This window comes from Rhamphochromis sp. 'chilingali' (assembly GCF_963969265.1).
Source record: "Rhamphochromis sp. 'chilingali' genome assembly, chromosome: 19".
Classification (NCBI taxonomy): Eukaryota; Metazoa; Chordata; class Actinopteri; order Cichliformes; family Cichlidae; genus Rhamphochromis; species Rhamphochromis sp. 'chilingali'.
This window is the reverse complement of record NC_137946.1, coordinates 20,084,101-20,103,762: the sequence shown is the minus strand read 5'-3', so window position 1 is coordinate 20,103,762 and position 19,662 is coordinate 20,084,101. Positions and strand designations below refer to the sequence as shown.

Here is a 19,662-nt window from a genome sequence, read left to right as displayed (position 1 = left end):
AGGTGACATTTATTTTCTTTTTAATAATGCTCAACAATTTACCACAATTAGAAATTGTTCCAGTTCTGAAATTCCTGAATGGGCAACAGCAAAATAATTTATTAAGAAAATAAACATACGTCTTCAAAAAATATACAGTCGTTATGCTTCACGAACACCGAGCTCCCAGCGAGTGAGGGATTGGTCTGAAGACAGATTCACATTGTGATGATGAGGTCATAACAGCTGACATGATGGTCGAGCTGAAACACAGATTCGACCTGGAGGGGTGGAACGATGAGTGGCGAAGAAGCAGAACTTCCCTGAGCAGGTAGTCCACTCCAGACCTGCATCTTAAACACTCCGCCAGTGTACAGACACGGACACCGCACACGAGTCTTACGAACGACTCAGAAACACACATGGAACACTTAAATCTTTCCCGCCAGGTGTAGCTCCTCCAGAACTTGAAATCTGTCGTTGCGGCGCATCCATATCGCTGAACATCACAGCCATGCTTAGCTGGGGTGAGGAACATCTGCTGATTTTTCTTTCTATGGAAAGAAAAGACAGAGTCATTCACAGGTCACAGAATAACAGGAGAAATTATCGAGGCTGATTTATGGTTGCAAACTGATTCACTCTGGCAGCTACGTGAAGTTCTCTGCACCGCTGGATGTCACTTGGTGAAACATAATATCTGATTAGAGTGCTGCATGTTAACATGCAGGTGCAGCAGTGGATGTGCACCAACATCTGGGCTGCAGCAGCTGTCGAGAAACAAGAACTGCGGCTCCTTCAGACTGTTTATCATGGCACTGAAGATTAAGGTCAAAGACCTGTTAAGGAAGTAGAGGACTGTTTGTTACACACTTCCTGCTCGCTGGCTCATCAGTGTGCATAACAAGGAATGAATTATTGCCAGCTTTTGTAATGTAATTAGCTGCTATAGTATCATATGGCTGCAATCTGACTGTGAACTGAGGAGGTTGAAGCAACATTTGTGTTCTTGGATTTTGCTATGCCAAGTACTGTTGACTGGTTTCACTTACCCTAATGTGGGCAATCAGGATAAGCGGTTATCAGAGACATGAACAAGTCTACTTGATTCTGATGGATTACAACTACAAGAGTGTTTTTTACTCTCTCAGCTGTAGACTCAGTGGTGTTTAAAGCTGCGTACACACACAAACCACAAGCAGCTACGGGTGAAATAACCACAGGTGACAGGAAGTGAGCAGGACAAGATAAACTTTTCTCAACTTCCACCTGAGCGACTGAAGCGACTACAAGTGAGAGTGAAGAATACAGCTGATTGACATTTGACTTGTCACTGATTTCATAGCCGTTGGTCTCTAATCTTGAGCCTAACCTGCTACGGAACAGGTTTTTAGAAAATGTTAACATGTGAACCTTCCTTGTAATACTGAAAACCCAAGGTTAAGTCTGAAGTTAGGTTGATAAGGCCAAATCCTACTTTGCAGTACAGATCTCTGGGCTGTGGGGCATTTGTGAAACAGCCAAACAGAGCACGCCTACATGCAACACCACATGTAAAATTAGGCAAGCTAGCACACAGCAAGGTGTAAAAAGACTATATAATGAAAAAGGATACATCTCTCCTGATCATGGGAAATACAATCATTCACTTTAGTGAAAACAAGCAGGAAGAAGCTGATGTTTTCCTGTTAACAGAAACATATACAAACAAACTGCAGGACTCCCTTGAATCCTTCTACTCAAGGGCAAATCTTTGTTTTTTTTAAGGTTTCTCTTGAGAGGAAAAGCTGGCTCGTTAGTTTCACCCATTCTTGAATTTAAAAAAGCAGAGCCAACTTTTCTAATTTAGGTAGTTATTGTTCATCTGCATGTCCTTTTGGTGGTACAATAAAATCTCCTTCCACTGTTTCATATGGTAAATTCATCATGTTAGGGTTTGGATGTCTAAGTGGCAAAAACACTTTTAATGCTTTTAAACTCACGTGTGAGTAGTTGAACTCAGGTGCCAGGGGCTCCGTTTTTGTGTAGTCGGGAGGGTTGGCATGGGGGTTGTAGCCCAGGCGAGCCAGCATGGGAGCGATTTCAGCCATGTCGTTGACCACGTCAGGGGGAATTTGCCCCACCCACTTGGACAGTGCCTCCGTATTCACTGGCTTCATCACCTGGTCTGTCGAACGCTCCACCCTGCAGAGAGCCAAACACCCACGTCATGTATGCGAGTGCGCAAGTTTTATACAAAGAGAAATTAGTTCTGCTCATTCATTTGATCTCTTTACAACCAAGGCGTGCCCCTTCACAGCAGCCTCAATGGGAAATAATAATTCATAAGTTACTGGCCACCAAAGAAAGATAAATAAAAGGGTTAAATACAAAAATAAAATATTAAAGAATAAAATAAATGCATTTTTTCTGTGTGCATTTGTGTCATAATCATGATTGGCAAGAATAAAACAGTTTAGTTCTTTAGCGTATTATTAATTTGCTTTTATTTTGTGTATCGACAGAAAATAATAAAGAGCGTCACAAAGAATTGCAGATGAGAACAGAGAGTAACTCGGAGGAAACTAGTCATTTTAAATCTTCCATATAACTCCCTCTGATTTAATTAATGTGTGCACCCTGTTCCACATTTCCTACTTTAAGCATTTGGGTGACTAACACTGCGCCGGCCGTTGCATAACTTCTCAAAGTGAGGGTGCTAATTCTCCCAGAATGTGGCCTAATTCCTTCAAATGCGCGCCAAGTTTCAGTTTAGCAGCCAAACTCCCACCAAATCCCCCGAGCTTCTGGCCTGCAGAGAAATGCTCTACTTGAGGCACAACAAACAAGTGGGGCAACACAAATTAAAAAGTCTTTCTGTGGGAGTCCTGTAAGCTTTACTTAACCCTGAAAGGTTTGGCTGATTTAAAATGAAGATTTTCGGCATCCTGCACGACGTGATTAGTATTTTTTTTTTTCTCATGGTGGGTTTGCCTGTTTTGAGTTGCATTTTTAGACTTGTGCTTACTGCTTACAGTCCTGATTTGCATGAGAACAAAACATCTGAGGTAAAACCCACAGGGTCAATCGCATTTGGTGAAATTCCCTTAAGACTAAACCTGAAACTGTTAGGGGAAAAATTCTGCAGCAGTTTTTTTTTTAATAATATAAATGTATTAATCAATAATGAAAACAAACACAAAAACATACACTTGAACTTAAAGTGATTTTTTTTGCTAAATGTCACATTACATGACAAAACACATGAGTTTCAACTTTAGAAGACACGAAGGTCTCACAGTCATGTGACTTCCTGTGGTTTAAGACTTGTTTTGAGTGAACACCTCACACATATCATTCTTCACACATATTTTCACACCGTTGTGCACCCTGCTATATCTGACACTGTCATCTTAAGAAACAGAAAATCTGTTGGAATACAAAACATAAAAAAAACCTGCAGGACTGAGGAGGATCCCAGTGAATTAGCTGAGATCACTCCGCACTTTAAACCCTCGGTGCAGACAGAATGAGTAAAAATCAAATTTTTTCCAGGTGCAACAGTTTCACTTTATTTCTCACTAATGCAGATGGAGTACTATCATATAGAAATGGATGAAGAAAAATGCGACCATATAAAATAACTTATTCATTACATTATGGAAGACGTTATTTTAATTGCACTGTTGTTAATGAGGACAGACATACGTGTTGGCACCACTGCAGAGTAAACAGTCCAACTGGTGCCTTTCTTAATCTTGGACCATCATTTAACCTTCAAGCTGTGCTGCTTATTTACCATAAGCACATCTGAGAAGGCCTTATCATTCAATAAAGCATGTTGCAGTGTAAGAACATTTACTTTTACTAATGATTTGCTCTGTATTTTATTACAATGAAACTTTTATATGTTCATATACAGTTACTGAATAAATATCAAAGATGAGTAAGCAAAAATGTGGTCAGCACATGGAGTGTGTGAGCGAGACGTGTGAGAAGTGGGAATCTCAGCTGGCTTTCAGAAACCTGAAAAAAACAACACTTTCTATCGTGAAATATAGCTGCCCCTCAAAGCCAGCGGGGTGTGAATTCATAGGATGAGTAAACCGTTTAAATTCAGCATCATGCATGTGCACAGCGTATATGGCCTAACAATAATAACAGGAACACAGCCTATTAACTGCAAGCTAACTGCATATTCAGCAAATCTGTTTCTTTCATGCAAACCAATTAAAAAACTTCCCTAGACCTCCTCTAGACTGGATATGGCCGGATGTGTGTTGACCATTCACTTCATGCGCATTGGAGAATTTTTACCATCCTCCAGCAGAGACTGCATGAAAATTTGCGGGATTACTCCTGAGTCAAATTTGACGGTCTGATTTTCACTTTTGAAACAACTGAAACACTTTTGGTTTCTCAAGTTGTGAAACATCAAATTTTGCAAAACTAGTAAAATGGGGAAACCTCAGTTAGTTCAGTTTTGAATAAGTCGAGTGAATTAGGGCACTTTTAAAAACAACAAGGGTTGAACAAAATGCTGTGAACCAAAGCGGTATAAAATGCAACAGGAAAATAGAGAAAAACAGAAGACAAACAAGAAGCAAAACAAAAGAAAGGTGAAAACTCAGTCACATTTAAACGCAGCTGCAAATGGCTGAATAAACTGAGTATTCAGCATACTCCTCTCACAAGGGACAACGTCTGTCTTTGTCTGTCTGGGTGCTGCAGCTCTCTGCTCTGAACAGAGTAGAGGGGGCAAGACAATGCTCTGTCCAAAGGCACTAAATCCAGCAAAGAACGTTACAACTTCTCAACAACAGTATGAACTTACAGTGCGTCACATCACACACAGTTTCATCCATTTTCTTCGGCTTCAATTCAGGTTTTTATGTGTAGGCTAGGGGGCTGGTGTTTATCCTACCTACCATAAGGTGAGAATGGGCAAGCAGTCTGTCACAAAACCATTCACACTCATGTTCACACCTATGTGCAATTTTAGAATTACCAGTCAAGCTAACCCCACTGACTGCATATCCTTGGACTGTGAGGAGGAAGCCGGAGTACTTGGAGACACCCCTGCAGACATGGGGATAACATTTGAACATAGGGCCTTCTTGCTGCAAGGCAAAAATGCTAACCACTGCACAATCGAGTTCTCAGTCTAAATTTTCATCTAAAACGCCTCCTACACCCCTTCTGGATTTCCAACTTGGAAAGCTGGAAGAAAGCTAGCAGTAGACACAACCGGTAATAAAACTTGAATCTGCACTGCCTATGTTGTGCGTTTTTGATCACTGATCAGGCTCTGTTCATGTACGTGTTTGCAGCGGTATTTTTAAGTGTGAAAACAAGTATTGTGCTCTCTTGCTAGTGATGCATGAATCGTTCAACCTCACTAAGAAGCAAAGCAAATCCCGTTTTCACTCACTGTCCTGCCTTTACTACTGGAATGTGCTCAGATGACATCTCAGTTCAGAGCTACCTGGAAGGCGGCAATTAAGTGATGACCTCTGCTGTGAGAGAGAGCGATGTCAGGAGATAAGCCTTCCAGCTAGGGTGTGTGTTTAACATTAGCGTACAGCCCAACAGAAGATACCCTCTTACATGCTACTTGATGCAACCAGACTACAAGGCTGATCCAGCAGATCATTACATAACTAGCCCTATCTCTCTGTGCTCTTTTCCCCCCCTCATTTAAAAGTGTAAACAACAAACAGAAACTTCTGTTAAACTATTTTTTACACTTAACAGAAATAAAATCATTTCTAAACAGAACTGAAGGTGAAAATGCAAAGTATGCATGTGCATTAAAACCATGTCATGGTTGAAATGTAATGTAATCTAAACTTCTTCAGTGCATGCACACATTGCATGCAAATACATTAGGACTGCTGCTACTTTTAAAGGTTAAAAATAAACCACTGTGGGTACTGGTATCTTATCATGTGGAGAGTTTCAGTGTAGTGTGCTATTTATTATGCTGAGGTTTTGAGATACCCGCTTCTAAAACGTTTGCCACAACAGAAGCTTTCATTTGAAAAGACACTTGAATCAAAGGCAGATATATAAAGGACGGCCCATCTGAAAACTTTATAACATTAAACAAGCAAGTATCACTAAAGCTAGCACATATTTCATATACTCACTTTGATAGAGACACACCACCAGCCTTTCCAATCAGCTCTTCGTGGTGCAGCACCGATGGGTCCCACTGCAAATCCAGAAAGTGCAGCAACTTTCTCATTTCCTCCTCTGGGTGGAGGACAAGCTGCTCATAACGGATGGGCTGACACCTAGCGTATCCGACCGCCTGGCACTGGCTGAACATGGTCTCCACCGCACTGCTCCACTTTGTTAGGCAGTCCCTGTAGCTGGTCAGGTCAAAACCGGAGATGGTCACCTATGAAATGAGGCACAGTGTGAAGGTCACCACAGGAATCCCGACAGGGAAAACTCAGCGAGATGGCATGGGTTTTTTTGCATCTCTTGTGGCTGCTCGAACAGCCAACCTGAGAGGACGCTGTAGCATGAAGGAGAAAACAGACAAACGCACCTTGCGTGATATCATTGAGTGCACAGTTGCCCGTCCATCTCGTAGCATGAGCACAAACTTTGCTTTCGGGAAGATGTGAGCCAAATAAGACAGAGACTTCAGTGCAAACGGGTCCTTGTTGCAAAGGCGAGGCGCAGGCTCCCCGTGACCAACTATCACCTGGAACACACACACACACCCCGAATAAAGTCAATTATCATCATCTCAATATACAGAAATAATAACTGCATCAATATAAGGACTCACAAATGTCAGCAAACCCCTGCAGGCAGATCACTGAAACTATTGGAATGAATGTCATCAATCAAAAAACTTGAAGTTGGAAAAATTTGAACAACAAACATGTTTGAAATTGACCACAACAAAGAGTGCGGACCCAGGACATTTTATTTGTTTCTATCACCTGGCGCCACATATGAAACTCAGCCACGAGGTAATTAATACGTAATGCACTAGCTCAAACATAAATGCTGGCAACAACGTCAACCACTTCTTTAGATCGCGTCGCAGCTCTACAAAGATTCCCAGCAGAAGTGTAAATCTCGCTTAATGGCAACTCACCGCTGTATTATTGTACTAAACAATAAGGTGCTGCCACTTAGACAAAATTTCCACATCAGCGCTTTTATAGGGGAAGAAGTTAAAACTGTAAACATTTATTCCAGGAAGTTTCATATTATTTCATATTTCTTATTAAACTGCTGCAACAAAGGTCTGAGCTTTTTTACTGGTGTATCGTTAAAATGAAGGTAAAAACCAACACAACTGAATTAACTTCCCACTTTTTTTTTTCCATACACCATTTCTGCTCATTGGGAACTTCTTCCTGTCTCCTTCCTGGAGTTTGTATTGTTTATTGTTCATGGGGTCTCTAAGCTCCTCTTTTCTATTTCATCTAACCCTATACCAGCTGTGACAGATGTGTGCTCCTCCCTGAGCCTGGTTCTGCTCAGAACTTATATCTGACTGTTAGGGAGAGAAAGAGAGCGAAAACCTAACTCACAACATAAAGCAGGTTCAGACTGCTGTTGCTGTAAAGTGGTCCTATATAGCTAATTAAAGCAAAAAAAGGAACGTTTTACAATATCCTGCAGGTTAATCTGGGCAAGCTAAAGATTTTCAATGCTGAAGAACTAAAAGATGAACTACAGATTCAAAAATATGGAAATTTGTCTTCCAATATTGGCATTTCTCTGGGGATTTATTGGGCTATACATGTGAATACAAACATGTGACCCTGTCTCTCTCACACACTCCTCACCATTAAAAAACATGAAGATGTGTTTCAGTATCGCAAAAGCAGCCTGAGAAACCCACCTCCAACAGGAACGCTCGCACAGCTGAGTCCAACACGTGGTCAGTGACGCCGGCCTCATCCAGTCGTATTCTCTCCTTCACTGAGCGGCTCCAAGTGGCCCTCATGGTCAAGAGGCGGGGAATCACTCGGGTCTCTTCTCCACACCGCACGGCATTGTGGGCGTCCAGCATGACGCGCATCAGTGTCGTGCCGCTCCTGGGGAAGCCCCCAATGAAGATAATGGGTGTGTCTTCTGGGAAGTGATCAGTCAGGGATAAGCTCTGATTGCCTGAGCCCAGAGTGAGCTCCATCCAGCGGCGCCGATGGCTTTTCGGAGGGCAGTCTACCCCGCTCATCCCCAGGTAGAGAAGGGAGATGGAGCAGAGGAGCACGCAGCCCAGCAGCAGGTTCGATCTGGTGCTCCTCATTGTTGGGGAGGTGTGTGTTTGGGAGTTAGGAGGACATAAAATTAATTCAGGGTCAGCTGAGGAGACTGGAGGGACTCACTTCAGTTTAACTTAGCCAGTTTGACAGTCAGCTTTTAGGATGAATGCTGGAAGTGATCCTGAAGGAATCCTGGAGGATGGTGTCTGGGAAGGCTCCTCACTTTTTTGCAGTTCTTTGGACCCGTTATCGGTGAGCAGGATCCAGGTGTGTCGCACTCCACAACCAGCTGTGCGTTTTATCCATGCTTCCTACCTAAGACAAGAGAGGAACATGTCATAAAACTCAGAAAAAGCTGCATAAGAATCAGCTTATGACCAAAGACACTGTGTTTCTCAATGACGGTAAAGCACTTCACTATTAGAGTACTTTCCCAGCCTCATTTTCCAGCTTCTGAGTATTAAAAAGCATGATTATCATGTTACAAATTTCCAATAAATAACTCTCAACATTAGCCCAGAGTGAGTTATCATCTGCTAGCAGTGTGCGAATGGTGGCCGTCGTTTTTGCCAAGAACACTTGCGCGCGCGCGCGCGCGCGCGCGCGCGAGCACGCACGCACGCACGCACGCACGCACGCACGCACGCACGCACGCACGCACACACACACACACACACACACACACACACACACACACACGGGCTTTCAGAGGAGCTGAAATGCATCCAGTTTTTCTCCTCAAAGCATCTATTTTGCATCACTCCTCCGGGGAGCCGCCGACTGCTAAAGCCATATCAAAGTTCACTGCGGCACGCAACGCAGACACACTCTCAGGCAATGTTTCTGAAGCCACTAATTACAGCTCCCTCATGCTTTTATTCTCACTGACAGTTTCTGCCACGCTGAAACGCAAATCAATTTGTTAAAGCTCACATTACTATTGACCAATTCAGACATCTTGCAACTTCCCCATTTATCTTCTGCAATGTGCATACGAGGAGTTTCACAAGTCGGTGTTTAATTCCTCTTACTGGCACTCTAAAACAGCAAAGCATGTATAAAGCACCGAGCCACTACTTACTTAAGTAAATGCTTGAATTAATGCAACTGAAACTGCAGCATCTTGCAAAAGTGTATCTGAAATATTCCTCCATTTCTCAGGGGCATTTTGGCATCTTGCTTGTTCTGTCTGGGTGTGGAGGGATCCCGAACATCTGGATGGCATGTGGGGGAGCAGTACCCTCTGTGGGTTGGATGAAACCGCCTGAAAAAATGTTCTCTCTGGCAAAACTAAAAGTAAAAACAGCTGTAAACGAGGACATTGGGGTTGGGCTGTGATGGTTTGGTGCTGTCTTAAACTATCCTAAGTCTAGTAGCACCCGAACGATTTTTACATGTAATTCTAATTTAATTTGATGCAGAGATTAAGCCACTTGGAGCCTGCAGAGAATTAGGGCAAAGTACTGAGTCTTGATGCTTTTTTTCGCCCCTTTTTCCTCAACAGATTTAAAAGCCTGGATCAGACATGTTACAGAAAAAGAAGCATATTTTCCAATTTAAACACTCCAGTGTTTTAGTCCTCCCATTGCCAGTTAAACAGACATGTATGGATAGTTTTTGTTTTACATACAGATTCAGTTGAAACAGAGAAGGGAAGGAAATCCTCTCGAATGAGAAACATTAGTTTCTGATTATTTGATGGCACCTGAAGTGCTGAAAATCTACTGGATATTTTATTTTTAGAGGGAGCAAAACACTAGGAACACTTAATTTGTATATTTTTTAATGCTTAGTAAACCACAAACAAAAGTCAGTTCTCCTTTACTGCACTTCAGTGGAAGTAATAACAAATATCTGAAAACTCAGGCAAACCTTTCTGCATGGGTAAGCATGTGTTTAGAAAGAATGGTTAAATTGGTTTCTGCAAACACAACATATCTGAAAACTGTCTTTTCACAAACACACCTAAAATAATAAGAGGAATGAACCGTGATCACAGTCCATCTGCAGAATCTGCAGTTCAGGTGGGTTGCAAGAAAGCAACACCTTTGAAACCTTTGAGCAGAAGACTGTCATGAAACCTCCAAACAAATATATAAACTGACTTCCTGCCAAAGATAAAAATCTTGACAGTTATGTTTTAAAGTTTCAGTTTGCAGTTCTCACCACTGAATATCCATGTTCATTCGTTTTTATGTTTACTTTATTTATACGATTTACCGTAATGACAGGCTTTCCTCAGTGAAGTGAATGCTCACCTCAGGTCTCTATATTTGTTTTATTCCTCATTTATTAACGGTGTTTGAATTTTTAGCCCCGCTCACCTGTTCTTACACACACAATGCTTCTGGTTTACAACAGTGAACACACTCTCACCACACACTTTGTTAGGCACACCTGTTCAACTGCTTGTTAACACGAATATCTAATCATCCAAACACATGGCAGTGACTCAGTTGGATGTTGTTCCCAGACAGGCTGATCTGAGTATTTCAGAAACTGCTGATCTACGGGGCTGTTTTTGCACACAGTCATCTCCAGTGTTTACAGTGAAGGGTCCAAAAATAAAAGAGCAAATACCCAGTGAGGGGCAGTTCTCTGTGAGAAAACGCCTTGTGGATACCAGAGGTCAGATGAGAGAATAACCAGTATGCAATAGAGCATCTCTGAAAGCAAAACACGTGAACTGGGAAGCAGATGGGTTACAGCAGCAGAAGACCATACTGGGTGCAACTCCTGTAGACTAAGAACAGGAAACTGAGGCTAAAGTGCACACAGGCTCACGAAAACTGGACAACTGTCACTTGCTTGCTGTGACGGTAGGGTCAGAATCTGTTGTAAGCAATATAAAAGCATGTTCATGAAAGCACCCATCGTGCCTTGTATTGACAGTTCAGGCTGATGCTGGTGTAATAATGTCGGAGATATTTTGTTACCAACTAACCATCATTTAAGCACCACAGCCTACCTTGAGTATTACTGCTGACCAGAGATGGGCAGTAACGCGTTACTTGTAACGCGTTACTGTAATCTGATTACTTTTTTCAAGTAACGAGTAAAGTAAGGGATTACTATTGCAAAATCAGTAATTAGATTACCGTTACTTTCCCGTAGGAACGCTGCGTTACTGCGTTACTAAAACCGTGATTTTTTTTTGCGAGAATGTCTCATGACAGTGACGTAAGCAAGTGCGACGTTGGTGACAGCAGCTGTGTGCAGATCAACAATGGATAATATATCGAGTGCGGGAGAGAGTATGAGCGTGCAGCGTTTAAAGTGTGGAAGTACTGACCTTACTTTGAGTTTGATTCCATAAAAAGTGACAAAAACATTAGCGTCCATCGTGCGTGGGAAGAAAACTTCTTTTTACAGCGAAAAAAACCCCTAAACTTCCGAGCAAGCACCGAGTAGCTACGACGTGATGGGAAACTCACAGAGACACTCGCGCGGATTCTTCAACTGACCGCAGCACACCTGCACCAGGGTAACCCTCCGCCTACCCTGCTCCTGCTTTACAGGTGAAAATAGAGCAAAAGGACCGCTGAGTCTTTGACTTTATTTATTTTCTGCTGTGTTTTACTTGCATCTGTTTGAAAGAGTGAGTGAAAACACAAAAAATATTTTATTTTATGTGCTGGAATGTGTAGAAAATAGGTTTAAATGTTAAACTAATTTATTCAAGTCAGAGAATGTTGCATATAATTAAATGTTTTGCTTGATGCATAAAGTTAAAAGATTAAAACTGATAAAACAAGTTAAAAAAAGAGACTTTTCCATTTGATTACATTTTGTATGATGGATTATGTAGAAAAAGTAGAATTGGGCTGAAAGATCTATCACTTTATCACCTCTTCAGGTTGTAAATCGTGTTTTTAAAAAGTAACTAAGTAACTAAGTAACTAAGTAATTAATTACTTTTGAAAATAAGTAATCAGTAAAGTAACGGGATTACTTTTTTGGGGGAGTAATCAGTAATTAGTTACTGATTACTTTTTTCAAGTAACTTGACCAACACTGCTGCTGACCATGCCTATCTCTTTATGACTGCACTGCGCTCTTTGCTTTTGATGGCTATTTCCAACAGAAAGCAACACTTTCTGGTTTCCTGACATGACAATAATTTCACTGTACCCGTATGTGCTCCACAGTCACCAGATCTCAGTGCAGTAGAGCACCTTTGCAAGGGAACAGGAGATTTGCATCATGGACGTGCAGCCAAAAATCATGTCAATAATGACCAAAATCTCTGAGGAATGTTTCATGGAATCTGTGCTATGAAAAATCAAGACAGTTTTAAACCAAACAGGGATCCAACCCAATACTAGAAAGATGTACCCAATAAAGTGTCCAATGAGTGTCTCTCACAGGAAACATGTGGCTCTAAAACTAATGAGCGGATCTATGGGTACATCCCTTCTGAAACCCAAAATGATTAGCTGACAGAAAAGCAGCTGAAACAACAGTTTTACTGTCATTAAACAAGGAAGAAGTGTACAAAGTCTACTAAATCACTGTATATCCGTCCTATATCTGGAAGACATTTATCCTGCCATATAAAATGCCACGTTAACCCTAGCTTTAGTAAGGAAATAGTCCTTACTGTCACACAAAAACATACCCTTTGCTCCACATTTAGTTTGTAAGGATGTGCCCTCCTACTCTGTGCTGCATTGTTTCCACTCGGTGTCAACAAATGTGAAATGACGGTCTCAAAGGCTTATGCTGAGTTGCAGCTGCTTCATCCTGAATTGAGGCTCTCTCTCGTTATTTATTTATTTTTGCCGAGTTGCACAAAAATATGTTGGCCCAGCTGGCTGCTGGTGGGTGTATTTGAAACAGGTCACCGCTGTCACTGCAGTGCGCGTGCTTGTATAAATAGGATTACTGCACGGCAGCAGAGCGCAGGCCCAGCAGCCACAAACATCTGGTCTCCCTGCACCCCGAAGCAGGAAGGCAAAAAATCCGCCAGGTGAGTGAGTCAGTGCCCCGCTGGCGTTCACACACACACACACACACACGGGACACCTACGGCTCTCCATAAACGACAGCCAGACTGTCACGGCGCGTTTTCACCGCCTGCACCTGGTATGGATGGGCTAATTCGGTTCCATTTAGATAGCTATCCTAGCTGGAAATGTCTTAACCGTGAAAAAGAAGAAAAAATGGTGTTCACTCACCAGCCGAAATACGAAGAAGAAACACACACATGGACCTTAAGCCAGAGGCAGACAGCTGCTCTGTCTCCCCCCACCTTCTCAACACACACACATCGGTGTTTACTCTCATCTATGGGCGAAGGTCACCGCCGTGGTGTCTACACCATTTCCTAACTTCGTGAGAAGTCGAGCTGTATCTAACATTCACACAGAGAGCGAGAGAGAGAGATAGGGGAGCAGACGATACGAGCGCAGGCTGGCAGAGAAAGCTGGGCGCTGATTGGACGAGCACAGCTCTAAATTCTAAAACGCATCTGCTTGGACGATTCTGATTGGTGGAGGCGTTAAAGGGCAATTTCGTCGACATAAGAGAAGCCGAGCGAAGCAAAGCAGTTGCACCGGAGGCAAGAATTACTTTACCTTATCGATTTGTATGCTCTCAGTAAAAGCCCACCGGGGAAATTTAATCACAGCGCGCGATTTAAAGGAGGTTAAAGCCGCCTCATTTAATTTACCCATCATTTCATTAGGAGCAGGTTTTTGGCTACCCTTAACATCGCCTTTATGATAGATTGCGGCCTCTGTGGACGACCATGTGTGACCAAATTACAAGTAAAGCTGCCAACATGCAATAAATAAAATATTCAGTATCGACTCAGTCCATGGATAAGTCATGAGAGACATGAATAATAAATGAAATAACTAGTGAGGTGATGAAAAAATAAATAAAGGAAAAGAATTATATGCTTTTGCTTTATACGCTGACACTCTCTGGCCACTTCATTAGAAAGCCAGTAAGTGGACATCAAGTCAAACAATTTAGGCATGTAGATATAGTCAAGATAACCTGCTAGAGTTCAAAGGGAGCCTCAAAAGGAAAGAATCATTTCATTACAGCAATTATGGTGATTATTGTTGGTGCTGGTCTAATGACCTGCTAGGATTTTCCCACACAAGCATCTTTAGGGTTTACAGAGAATGGTCCGAAAAAGAGGAAATATCCAGCGAGCAGCAGTTCTCTGTGCAAAAATGCCTCGTTAATGTCTGAAGAGAATGGCCTGACTGCTTTGAGGACACATAAGAACAAAGGTTTGCAGAAGAGCATCTCTGAAAGCGCAACCAAATCTTGAAGCAGGTGGCCTACAGTAGCAGAAGACCACACTGGGTGCCACTCACTGTCATCTTAGAACAGGAAACTGAGGCTCATTAAAACTAAGCAACAGGAAATTGGAATTACACTTGGTTTCATGAACACAACACTGAGATCACTGCACTCAATTGGCCTCCAGACTCACCAGATCTCAATCCAGTAGAGCACCTTTGGGGTGTGGTGGAGCAGAGTCTCATCATGGATGTGCATCTGAAAAATCTGCAGCAACTGTGTGATGCTGTCATGTCAATGTGGACATGGCATCTCAGAGGGATGCTGTGAAGAATTAAAATCACATTGCCAAGTAAATACTGAGTCTAAAGCACATCCCTGTTTTTGTAAATGCACTGTGACTCATTTTAACACCACATCCTATTTCATATGTAGACTTTTTCCCCTTTTTACTTCTCCCCTATTTAAATCTGAAAAAAAAATTCCCTCACACAAGCGTAGTCCTCTAATGGAAAACTTTAATTACAATAATATGTCAATCTTTTCCCCCAATGATGCCAAAGATATGTTGCCTACTTCCACTTTTACTGTGTTCTTACCAGTCTTGACTGCAGAACAAAATTAATATAGTACAGTAAAACTGTCGGATTTGGTAGTTCGTTATCGTAAGAATGAAAGTAACAGCGATAACTGTGATTGTCATATAGAAATTAATAAAGTGTTCCTCCTGTTTACATTTACAAGCATGACCGATTTGGCTGGGTTGGGGGGCTTGGCGCGCTCAGATGTGCTGTCCAAAAAATCAGTGTTCACTTCACTTAGGCGTCCCGCCTCGGCAAGGTACTTGGCAAGCACAGGAAACTGATGTGATATGTCAACAGGAAGCCCAAAAGCAGAAATGTACATGACTCTAACCAGCACATCCTTCCTCTACTACAACAGAAAGTTGAGAAAAAAAAACTGGAGTTGATCCAGGGCCTGTGGTTAAAGAGTTTGTGCTGCAAACCTGTAGTTTATATCCCGTGTGACCTCTGCACGGTTACAGAAACACATCTCTGTGAAACATGTCCTGCAGTACTGACAACTACAGCCCTGCAGCCATACCTGAAAGCAGACATAGTGGCTGCAACTTTTCTGTGTGATCCAAAATTACAAACAACCGCTGCATATTTCAGCTGTTACATCTCTTTGTAATGCAAAGGGAAAAAAAGTGTCAGCATGTTTTAAAAATCATTGCTTCGCAAACTGAATAAGAGTTGAGTGACAACCTCCTGGCTTATATTGTTCTTTGTTATTACACAGGCCAATCTAATCATACGGTTTGATCTTACATTTATGCTGCACCAGCTTAAGTTTAATCGCACAACTGTCTAACATTGCAGCTTTGGAAATCAGAGTCCAATAATTCCTATTGTGACACACTACCCTGTTTGATTTAACGCAGCTATGTAGTATGAATGCACATAGAGAAACAATCAGTATATCTTCTTCTGCTTATGTAACAGGTCAACTTGATGTGAATTATCAAGCTGTCAGGCAGCATGTGTCCCATCATGCACAGTTCAATTAGTCGTGCAAATAATCACAGTCCATCCAGTTCTGCAGTTATCTCCAGTTCTGGCCCGTCATGGTGTCATGACTGTTCGCCACCATCATCCATCTCTGTGTCTGCTGGAGCTGCGTTTTCTTGCTCTGGGTCTCCCGGTAGGACATCTGTGACTGTCTGGATAAGCTCCTCAATCTGCTCCTCTGATAGTCGCTCTTCACTCTCTTCTACCAGCTGAACACAGAAAGAAACTTCAGACAGTGCAACACTAAAGCCTCCTGATGTGATTTCATCTTCTGTTTTCAGTTTGTTTTTGCTTTATGTCTTTGTTCTGAAGCTTTTGATCATATCACATGATTTCCATCAGTAGATACAGTTTGCCAGCTTTCATGGAAGTGTCGATGCTTGAATGTCCAAAAGGGGCAACTAGTCCCTGAAGTGCTCAGATAAAACTGGGAAGAGATCTGTAAAATATCTACATATTACTGAAAACTGTTGAATTCTACAAGCTGATGAAAACCATGTGATATGAGATTAAAAGCACCAGACTCAACAGCGTCACTTTATCAGTGGATTCTTCAGCACATTTAGCGTCGGCAAAGAACAACTCAAACTACATTTTTACACAGTCTGAATGAGCCCAGACTGCTGCAGGGACACTCCAATCTACTAACTTTAATGTGCAAGGTGGATATTTTTTGGTGGTGTTATTTTCATCTGTGATTTACAGCTCCACGGACAGATTCTGAGTTGAAATGACCCACAAATCTGCATGTTTGACATCATTTTTGTTTTTTCTTCAATAATAAAGCCTTAAAAAAGTGGCCATTAGCAGAGGTTAGGTTAGTAGTCCTATGTAAAAACAACACAAAACAAAACAAAAACAGTGTTTCTGTCCCGTCTGTGGAAGCCAGGCTCATCTGTTCCTACTTAAGTGAGCCATCACACAGTTCATTTGTATTATTCAAACAATTTGAAGGTGCATTTGCTTTGCTTGTTGTTGCCTTCACAAACGTAGGTGTCCATGCCGCCTGCCTGCCCAGCAAGATCCTTTTACAGCTCGGACGTATAAAGCAGAATACCAGCACACCTATTCTTTAAGTCACTCTGAGAGTACAGAGTCATTTCTAATTAAATGAGAACAATGTAATAAATAATAATGTAATAAAAACACTGTAGATATGAAGATGCAATTTAATTTAAAAACACTCACAAGCTGGATTTCCACTGCAGTCAGAGGCCGGTGGTTCAGTAGCTGTAGTTTTTCTGCCCTGTTTGGGAGGAAAAACAGTTCTCATCTAAAAAGAGCTGTGCATCTTATGCTGACTGTAAAGTTCTATTGAAAGCATCAAGGCTGGAAGTTAGTGTGATGGCCTGATCTTACTGACTTTGTGAGTTTGTGCGGCACCATGGTGGTGAGAAACTCCTTGACAATCTCAGGGCTCTGTCTGCTGCAGGGCGTCTTCGATAGGTACTTCAGCGTCTGGTGGAAGTACAAACCAAACTGTGGCTGTGCTTTTGAAAACGGGTAAACATGACAGGCACGAGAAACGCAGAGGATGTTTTCTGACCTCATACATGATGGTGTTGAGGTTCTGCTGCCCGGCGCTGTGTTTGTGCTTCCCGCTGTCCTTTCTCTGCTCCTTCAGGTCTGTGAGGAGTTTGAACACCTGAGGAACACACAGGTAAACAAAAGTGTCATCGGCCTGATGAGTTATTCTTTGAACTGACCACAGAAAATAAAGAAGAAAGTGAGAAAATATGACCTTACCTCATAGTTGCTGAGCATTGCAGCATTAGCATTTTTCCTGAGAATAAAAAAAAAAAGTAAGCATTTGTTTTTGAGGGTTATCTCAGTGGAGGCTGTGGTGTTTAAAAGATGTTTATACAAGGTAGAACAGATCCAGGCTTTCATGTTTTTTTATGCCAAATTCTGACCCTACCATCTAAACATTACAGCAGAAATTGAGACTCATCAGACCAAGCAAAATTACTCCAGTCTTCAGGTGTCTAATTTTGGTTATTCTATATGAACAGTAGCATTAGTTTTCTGTTCTTAGTTGACAGGAGTGGCACCCAGTGTGGTCTTCTGCTGCTGCTGCTGCTGCTGTGACTCGTCTACTTCAAAGTTCAACTCGCGATGCTCTTCTGCATGTCTTGGTTTCCTAAATATACTGGGTTGTAACCATCTGATTTACCGATTTTAGATATTTGAATTGATAAAGTGGCCACAGAGTATTTGTGTAGCACATTTGTAAACAATATAAAATATGGGCTACCATAGCAATGGGATTGCAACTATTAATATACTAAGATTATTTGTTCAAACGAGCCAGTTTAGTGCTAAGTGTCAAAATCTCAGCATTATCATTATTATTATTATTAGTAGTAGTAGTAGCAGTAGCAGTAAATAATGCATCAAACAAAAAGAAAACATCTCCTCGCGTGAGAGAACCTGGCATCTGTTTTCACGTGTAATTTATAAATAAATAAAAAATAAAAAACAATTTCGATCAAAGCACAAAAATCTGGATCATTAAAGTGCTGACAAATGCACTTGTTATTATGTTCTCATTAACGTTCTGCTGCGTTTACTTAATTTATTTGTTTATTGTTTATTTCAGATTAACTGGAAAATGTGACTACAGCCCTCACACGGGTCCCAATAACTGAACCGGAAACTAAAAGACAGCGAGGCAGATTCTGCACTTTTAACCACAGCGTTTAGCCTCAGGTGAAACAAAACGTTATAAAAATATCAGTTAAAATTATGCAGATATAAAAATGAAATCCATTTTAACTCAAAAACGGTCTTACACTTCCATTTCGCCTGGCACGTCGCTCCGTTACAAATGTGTCCGTGTGGGAATGCTAGTCCGCCTTAAACGTTCCGCCGCTAGGTAACCTCGATGGAAGTTGGAGGGCAGAGGCCAACCTGGTAAAGGAAATTAGTACCTGGGGTATCAGGTTACTGTATGAAAAATAAAAAAACTTTCATCTGTATCTTTTTTTCTTTAATTGTTGAAATCTCCCATTCCGTCACTGTTTTGCTTTATGCTGCCCTCTGCTGTTCAGACTATTTATGATTTTATAAATGCTGTTTATTCCTAATGTGAACATGTGAAGCAGCAGTCTTACAAAAACTTATTAACATCCAGATTAAAAACTGTAGAGATATGGCCATCTGTCTCAGCACGATCTTTCTGAAAGTCTAGGAGGAGGGGCTAATGCATATGACAATGTAACTCCAGACACCTTTCTGGACGGACAGAGATTATTCTGCAGGGCATCACTCCTACTCTATGGGGGACCACAAGAGCCACATGCGTCGAAATAAAGAATTCTGTGCTTAAATAATGAATTGTACAAAAAATTATGCATTTGTAAAATCATTGTATTTATCCAAACATCAGTAAATTATTACATTATAATGTAATAATTTAATTTAAAATAAAAACACAATTTTTAAATAAAAATATCCATCAAAATATACTTCTGATCAAAAATGAATTTCACAAAAAAATTTAATTTTCAAAAAAAGCCTGATTTCCACAAACATTTTCAAATTCCAAATTTTAAAAACAGGTCTTAAAAATCGTTTATAAAAACAATTTAAAAAAAGTGAAATATGTAAATGGATTCAACAATCAAAGCTATATTTCC

General features: G+C 41.3%; 2 protein-coding genes across 4 annotated transcripts; both read right to left on the bottom strand.

Moving 5' to 3' along the window:
* Positions 1 to 46: 46 nt before the first annotated feature.
* On the bottom strand, positions 47 to 13,630 carry tpst1l (tyrosylprotein sulfotransferase 1, like). 3 transcript variants are annotated; one of them, XM_080866838.1, is made up of 7 exons: positions 13,373 to 13,630; positions 9,277 to 9,438; positions 7,832 to 8,510; positions 6,515 to 6,673; positions 6,108 to 6,361; positions 1,962 to 2,163; positions 47 to 533 (listed from the first exon to the last, which is right to left on the bottom strand). In XM_080866838.1, the coding sequence occupies exons 3-7, from the start codon at positions 8,237 to 8,239 to the stop codon at positions 498 to 500; spliced, it is 1,059 nt and encodes a 352-aa protein (XP_080722964.1). In that variant the 5' UTR covers positions 8,240 to 8,510; positions 9,277 to 9,438; positions 13,373 to 13,630; the 3' UTR covers positions 47 to 497. The 3 variants fall into 3 exon arrangements, with proteins under 3 accessions (XP_080722964.1, XP_080722963.1, XP_080722965.1); XM_080866837.1 differs by lacking the exon at positions 9,277 to 9,438; XM_080866839.1 differs by lacking the exon at positions 9,277 to 9,438 and having other exon boundaries at positions 7,832 to 8,506.
* Positions 13,631 to 14,953: 1,323 nt separating this feature from the next.
* On the bottom strand, positions 14,954 to 18,911 carry crcp (calcitonin gene-related peptide-receptor component protein). The gene is made up of 6 exons (XM_080866840.1): positions 18,817 to 18,911; positions 17,771 to 17,807; positions 17,571 to 17,669; positions 17,388 to 17,482; positions 17,213 to 17,270; positions 14,954 to 16,233 (listed from the first exon to the last, which is right to left on the bottom strand). Exons 1-6 carry the CDS (start codon positions 18,822 to 18,824, stop codon positions 16,087 to 16,089), a joined length of 444 nt encoding a protein of 147 aa, XP_080722966.1. The 5' UTR covers positions 18,825 to 18,911; the 3' UTR covers positions 14,954 to 16,086.
* Between the last annotated feature and the right edge of the window lie 751 nt (positions 18,912 to 19,662).